The sequence below is a fragment of the Alexandromys fortis genome, unplaced genomic scaffold (assembly GCF_014885135.2).
Source record: "Alexandromys fortis isolate MF-2015 unplaced genomic scaffold, M_Fortis_MF-2015_v1.1 scaffold_92, whole genome shotgun sequence".
NCBI lineage: Eukaryota > Metazoa > Chordata > Mammalia > Rodentia > Cricetidae > Alexandromys > Alexandromys fortis.
The window spans coordinates 7469357-7477187 of record NW_026067972.1 but is presented as its reverse complement, the minus strand read 5'-3'; the positions used below and the strand labels follow the sequence as shown (position 1 = coordinate 7477187).

General features: G+C 41.4%; 1 protein-coding gene across 1 annotated transcript in view; it reads left to right on the top strand.

Moving 5' to 3' along the window:
• The first annotated feature begins 3498 nt into the window (after positions 1 to 3498).
• The window catches only part of Ube2r2 (ubiquitin conjugating enzyme E2 R2), a 21610-nt gene continuing 17277 nt past the window's right edge, over positions 3499 to 7831 (top strand). Inside the window, exon 1 of the mRNA XM_050156140.1 lies at positions 3499 to 3648. Within this exon, the coding sequence (XP_050012097.1) occupies positions 3625 to 3648 (24 nt within the window). The 5' untranslated portion in view covers positions 3499 to 3624. The remainder of the gene's footprint in view (positions 3649 to 7831) is intronic.

Sequence of the window (7831 nt, the reverse complement as noted above, 5' to 3'; positions counted from 1 at the left end):
TTTTTTTTTTTTTAATTGAATGCTTGTGTATATATATACACAAGCATTTTATTTTTATTAATTTTTTATTTTTTGGTTTTTCAAGACAGGGTTTCTCTGTGGTTTGGAACCTGTCCTGGAACTAGCTCTTGTAGACCAGGCTGGTCTCGAACTCACAGAGATCCGCCTGCCTCTGCCTCCCGAGTGCTGGGATTAAAGGCGTTTTAATTGAATGCTTGTGTATATAAGAGGCCCATTATCTCTAGCCTCTTATTGGCTAACTCTCACATATTAGTTTAATCCATCTCCATTAATGTGTATCGTCACTTGACCGTGGCTTACCGGCATGAGTCTAACCAGCGTCCATCTCAGGCAGGAGAATCATGGCATCTGCCACACTGCCCTTCTTCCCAGCATCCAGTTCTGTCTACTCCGCCTATCTAAGTTCTGCCCTATCAAAAGGCCAAGGTAGTTTCTTTATTCAACCAATGAAAGCAACACAAATACAGAAGGACCTCCTACACCAAACTCTTAAAAGAAAATATTTAATTGAGGATGATGGTTTACAGTTCAGAGGTTCAGTCCATTATCATCATGGCGGGGAGCATGGCAGCATGCACATGCAGGCAGACATGGTTCTGGCTATATCTTGATCAATAGGCAACAGGATGTGGACTCAGTGTCACACTGAGGGACACTGAGGGAAGCGTGAGCAAAATAGACCTCAAAGCCCACCTTCATAATAACACACCTCCTCCAGCAAGGCCACACCTCCTAATAGTGCCATTCCCTTTAGGAACCATTTTCTTTCAAACCACATTCCTACCTCCATCTCCCCTTACCTTGATGGAAATGGTTTGCTACGGTTAGTGATTTCCTTTCCTTTGGGATTTTAAACTCTTTCTTTTTTTTCTTTTAATCTTATGTGTACAAGACAAGGCACAACTGTATGTTCCAGGCTGGCCAGTACTCAAAAACTGTGTCTGTTTTGTTGACTCCATTAATCCTTTAGCCATAGCTTCCTATAGTCCTGTTTAAAGTAGTTAATTGAAAACCTGTGGTAGGAGCTAGAGAGATGGCTCAGCAGTTAAGAGCACCTGATGCTCTTGCCAAGTTTTTTTGTATTTTTGGTTTTGTATTAAATCACTGCTTGGCCTATTAGCTCTTGCTTCTTTTTGGCTAGCTCTTGCATCTAGAATTAACCCATTTTTACTATTTTATATTTCACCACGAGGTTCTTGGCCTACCAGGAAGGTTTTGACTGGCGGCTCACATCTTTTTCCTCTGGCAGCTCCATGGCTTCTCTCTGACTTCGCCTTTTTCTCTGTCTTTTTGGCCTGGCTACACTGTGTTAAACCATTGTCTGAAAGCACCTTTATTATTCATTAACCAGTAAAAGCAACACATACACAGAAGGACCTCCTTACACCACCCCTTTGGTCTGAGCATTGGTAGAGGTAAAAAACTAGTCGCTGGCCGCTCTGCTTCTCTGATCCTTCAGCTTTCACAGCCTGATAGCTGACTCTGAGTTTTCATTATTAAGACCAGTTAGAATTTATGCTCCAATGATGACTGTAGGCCCTGGCATGTTGACAACTCGAGCATGGCCTGCCAGTCTTCCTTGTTTGATGACAGATGCACACAGCTCATTCTGGCCTGGCGGCACAGCTCAACTATGCTCTCCCCACATGGAGCCCAAGATGCAACAAAAACACTTCGCAGTTTTGAGCACACAAGTTGGACATTCACAACCACCTGTAATGTCAGTTTCAGGGGACCTGATGCCCTCTCTGACTTCACATGCACACATCCACATACAGACACACGTGTGTGCGTGCGCACACAGGCACTCATATACACATCCCTCCCTCTTTAACTAAAAATCCCTTAAAATGTTTTAAAATTTTATGTATATGAGTGTTTTTCTCAAATGTATATCTGTGCATCACACATGGTTCTGGTGCCCACAGAAGGCAGACACATTCAGATAGATCCCTTGAAACTGGAGTAATGGACATGTAGGTGCTGGGAATTTAGCCCAGATCTTCTTCCAAGGATTCTCTTAACCTCTGAGCCATGTTTCCTCCCCTAATAATAAATATTAAAATAATTTTAATTTTTAAAAAAATTAAAAATCTTTAGTAAATTTAGCCAGGATTTTATTTCAAATGATTACCTGCTCCTCTCCCCTTCTCTCTGTATTTTTATGTCTTCCAGAATTACATAATTATTTTTAATCATTATTTTACATATTGTATGTTAAATTTTTTTTACAGTTACTTATGTATGTGTTTGCATGCATGCCACAATGCATGTGTGAATATCAGAGGATAACTTAATGGGACTACTTAATTCTACCATGTAGAACCTAATTCTACAACTTAGGTTGTTAGGTTTAGTGAGAGTTTGATGGGTAAATCACATAACCCCAGCTTCAGGGGATCACACACCCTCTTCTGACCCCTGAAGTTACCAAGCACACATATGGTACATATACATACATGCACACAAACATTCAATACAAATAAAATGAAATAAATAAATAATTTTAAGTAAGTTTTGAAAACTTCATTTGGTGTTGAGGAAATGCATGAGAGATGGCACTATGAAGCCTGGGAATTGAGCTCAAGTCGTGAGACTTGACAGCAAGTGCTTTTTTTGGGAGGGAGTAGGAAAAGAACATTTGTGTGTGTGTGTGTGTGTGTGTGTGTGTGTGTGTGTGTGTGTATAACACCACTGAAAGGAAATGTCATCAAAATGTGCACGTTAGCCAGGAGGTGGTGGTACAGCGCACACCTTTAATGCCAGTACTTGGGAGGCAGAGGCAGGTGGATCTCAGTGAATTTGAGGCCAGCCTGGTCTACAAAGTGAGTTCCAGCATAGCCAGGACTATTACAAGAGAAACCCTGTCTTGAAAAGCCAAGAAAAGGAGAGGGGGGGAAGGTCAGACGTTGGTGAGTGAGGAGATACTGTTTATATGATATCAATAAAAAGGAAAATTATTTATTCTCTTATTTATTAGAAAACCATATTGGTTTGTTTGGCACAAAAATAGTGGTAGCGGGCTGGAGAGATGGCTCAGAGGTTAAGAGCACTGGCTGTTCTTCCAGAGGTCCTGAGTTCAATTCCCAGCCACATGATAGCTCACAACCATCTATAATGAGATCTGATGCCTTCTTCTGGCCTGCAGGTATATGTGCAGATAGAATACTACTTATAGTACATAATTAATAAATTAATAAATCTTTAAAAAAATAGTGGTAGTGGAGAATGGGGACTAACTTAGTGATAGGGCGCACCTCTGGATGCAGGGACAGCAGCCTCAGTGTTTGGAACATCTCTTACCTTTCTTTCCTGTGAGCTGAATTTTTATTCATAAAAATGATAATATTTGGGTCATTTAGCCAAGACACAAATATTTGATGATCTACTGAAAGAACATTCTGATAACCCTGGTGCTGTGACTTCTCGGGAACCTGATCTGTAGAAAGGAGCTCTCTTTCTTTGGGATATAGTAGTGGGAACTATTAGACAAATGAACAACTTGTCTTATTTATTAGCATTATTTTTTTTCTTTTGCAGGCACATATTAAATTTCCTATTGACTACCCATATTCACCACCTACCTTCAGATTCTTGACCAAAATGTGGCACCCCAACATTTATGAGGTAAGAGGCATCTGTTATAACTTTCTCTGGATTTTTTTCAGATTAGTTCTTTAAAAAGAGACTAGGGATTTACCAATCAAGGTCCTGTGTTTGATTATCACACCACACAAAAATAATAGCTTGAGCTGGAGAGTGTAACTTGGTAAAGCATTTGCTTAGCATACCCAAGATCTCAGTTTAGTCACAACAGCACACCCTGCCCACCCTGAAATAGACTGTGTGTATCAGTAAGTTGTGTTTCACGGTACCCACAGAGAAATGTTTATGTTTTGTATTTTGTATTCTCTGGTTTAATTATTTAAAATCAAGAGTACTTTTATAATATATAATGATTATTCCAGTTAAAGATGGAAAATTTAAGCCTTTGCAGCTGGTTGCTAAGATTATAATGCACACACGTTAACATTCATGTTTTACAAATTTAGTAAAGTACCTATCCTCTAACTTTACAGCAAGGGTCACCTGTTGCTATGGGCAGAGACTCAGCTTTTTCAGGGGGATTTATCCTAGTACATTTGGCCTGGTCTCCTTTCAGGAGTTACTGCTGAGCATTTGAGAGCCTCTTTTGGAATAACTCCAAGGTGAGGTTCTGTTGTATGGAGAGGCCTGCTTGTTTGTCCTGGCCGCCCAGCTAGCTTAGCCCCGAAATAATCACACAGAAATTGTATTTATTAAAATACTGCTTGGCCGTTAGCTCTAACTTCTTATTGGCTAACTCTTACATATTAGTTTAACCCATCTCCATTAATCTGTGTATCGCCACGCAGCAGTGGCTTACCGGAGATTCTAACTGGCGTCCGTCTCAGGCAGAGGATCCATGGCTTCTCTCTTGACTCTGCTATCAAAATCTCCCCCCAAACATCAGCAAGATGGTTATAAAATTTATAAAGAAATAATAAGAGACCTAGAATTCCAAAAATTGAAAAGAATTTAAAACATAGTATGAAATTATTGTCACCAAGAGAGTTTAGTGCTACCATGGTGAAGAATTGAGAACCTCAGAATAATCCAGAACATCTATAAGCACCAGTATATTTATTTTGAGATAAGATCTTGCCATGTAGTCCAGATTAGCCTCTAACACGTCATCTTCCTTCTTCAGCTTCCTAAGTATTAGGACTTTAGGCAGGAACTGTGATGCCCATTTATAATTAATAGATTTTGACAAAAAATGACACCAATCTCATTGAGCATCATCTTTGCTATGATTTCTCTTGTGGTGATGAAATTTCCTCCAACCTCAGGAGGAAAAGGTTTATTTGGCTTTCATATTGTAGATCACTGTCGAGGGAAGCAGAGGCAGGAACTGATGGCAGATTCTGTAGAGAAAGTCTGTCTGCCTTCTGGCTTACTCCTCATGACTTGCTCAGCCTGCTCTCTTATACAGCTCAGGACCACTGCACATCCTCATCAATCAGTGGTTAAGAAATGTCCCAAGTATTTGTCCACAGATACTTCAGTAGAGGCATTTTCTCAATTAAGGTTCCCACTTCCCAAATGATCCTAGTCTGTGAAGTTGACATAAAAATTAGCACACGTGGGAAGTAATGGTCTCACTAATAGTTGGATTTCCACAAACAAAAAAATGATATTGGCCAGGCAGTGGTGGCGCACACCTTTAATCCCAGCACTTGGGAGACAGAGGCAGGTGGATCTCAGTGAGTTTGAGGCCAATTTTGTCTACAAAGTGAGTTTCAGGACAGCCAGGACCCTGTCTCAGGAAATAAAGAAAAAAAGATACTGTATTTCTACCTCATAAAAAATTGTTAAACTTGCTCAGAACTATACTCAAGAGTCAGAGGCAGGAGGATTCCTGCATTTGAAGCCAGTTTGGTCTGTAAAGTTCTTTAAAGAATTAAAAAAAAAAAAACCCACAGGATTTTAAAAGGATTAACCTAATTGAAAAGTAGGCAAAGTTAGCCACAAGTGTGTGTTAGGAGGCTGAGCAGGAGGATTGCCGAAGCCCAGGAGTTTGAGGCCAGACTAGGCAGCCATGGCTCGGAGAATAGAAAGAGACCCTGACAACGAATGAGCTCAGTTCACATCAGACACGTAGTGAGACTTGACTAATGCACAGAGTGGAGCGTGTGCTGTTAGGAAAAAGGCCTCATGTCTAACAAGGGAGAAGAAGCTCACAGTGTGGAGAGCAGCACTGTGGACACACAACTCCAGTGTCCACCAGCGGAAGCCCAGCACACGCTCACTGCATCCATGGAGGGCAGAGGGAACTCTGAAACATTTGACTAAGTCAGAAAACGGTTTATATTGTATGATTCCATTTATATTAAAGGTTCAGAATATATAAGGCATTAATTCAGAAAGCCAGCTGGTAGTGACTGCAGACTGTGGCAGATGACTAAGCTTCGTGGGTTTTTTTCTATCTTTTTTTTCTTTTTCCTTTTTTTTTTCTTTCTTTTTTGGCGCCTACCCTGGAACTAGCTCTTGTAGACCAGGCTGGTCAGTTTTATTCTTTATAGCCTTGGCAGACAGATCTGTATCTCACTATGCAAACTAGGCTAGCCATGAACCTAATTCTACCTTCCAAGGGTTGGGATTGTAGATGTATGCCATCATGCCCAAACCAGTTATTCATATAAAAACTTGATTTAGTCAGCCATGATGACAGGCCTTTAAAGGCAGAGACAGGTGGCTCTCACTTTCAAGGTCATCCTAGTATATATAGAATTCTAGGCTAACCAAGGCTACATGACAAGACCCCCATCTCAGAAAGCAACAGAAAAGTTTAATTTAGTAAGTTAAATTCATCTAAAAAAAAAATTAAGGGATAAGGTTTTGCCTGTAGAACAGTAGATCTGGAACTGGGCAGTGGCAGCACACACCTTTAATCCCAGTACTCAGGAGGCAGAGGCAGGTGGCTCTCTCTTGAGTTTGAGGCAAGTCTGGTCTACAGAGTCAGTTCCAGGACAGCCAAGGCTACACAGAGAAACCATGTCTTAAAAAACTAAAAAGAGAGAGAGAGAGACAGAGACAGAGAGAGAAAGAGAGACAGAGAGAAAGACAGAGAGAGAAAAATTTATTTATTTACAGCTGTGGCACATTACTTTAACCCCAGCACTTTGGAGGTAGAGACAGGTGGGTATTTGAGTTTGAGGCCAGAGCAAGTTCCAGGACAGCCAGGGCTACACAGAAATCTTGTCTCTAAAAACCAAGGAAAAGCGGGGGAGTGTTAGATCTTTGAGTTTTAGGATCAAGAGACCCTGTCTCAAAAAAAAAAAAAAAAAGTAGTGTTTATTAACTATACTGGGTTTTATTATGATATTTTTATACATGCATATAATTTTGATTTATATTCCTTTTCATTACTCCCTTTTGCCCCACTTCCATTCTCATTAATTCTGTTTCTCTTCCCAGCTGGTCCTCTTTCTACTTTATTACCTTTTGTAGTAAATGAGTTCATGTGGTTGCTGACATGAGCCTGGGCATCTTATGGGTGGCTTTACCATTCAAGAAACTGTCTTTTCCACCTCAAGGAAGGGTGGGACCTCGTGACCACCTCCCCTTTCATGGCAGGATGTTGGCAGACAGTCTTGTGCAGGGATTACGAAGGCATTCATACATAGCTCATGTGAATTCAAGGGAGCACCTGCCGTGTCGTGTCTGGTCTCTAATCTAGAGCCTTGCTGGCCCTCCTCTGGTGTCCTGTTGTGACTGAGCTGTCACTTCTCACTTCCTCTCTGCACTTTGACTCCTTCTGAGCCATTGTCCGCTGTAGAGAGAGCACTGCGGCACTAGTCTTGGGACAGAACCATGGTTTCCTGGGAGGCAGCTTGGCAGGCATCATGTCCACTTAACAAGGCAGCACAGAAGCTTCCTTATGAGAACTCAGAACTGCCTCAGCCACAGGCTTTTTACCAGCAAGCACTCTGTCTCTGCCTGCCTGCCTGCCTGCCTGTCTATTTCTGGGTCTGGAGAGATGCTCAGCGATTAAGAGCATGTGCTGTTCTTCCAGAGGACCTGGATTCAATTCCCAGCATCAACCTGGTAGCTCACAACCACCTGTAACTCCAGTCCTAGGAATGGTGGTAGGTCCTCTTATGGCTTCTGTGGGCACTGCACATGCATAGTGCACAGATAAACACATAAAAATAAAATTAAAAAAATGTGTGTGTGTGTGTGTGTGTGAGAGAGAGAGAGAGAGAGAGAGAGAGAGAGAGAGAGAGAG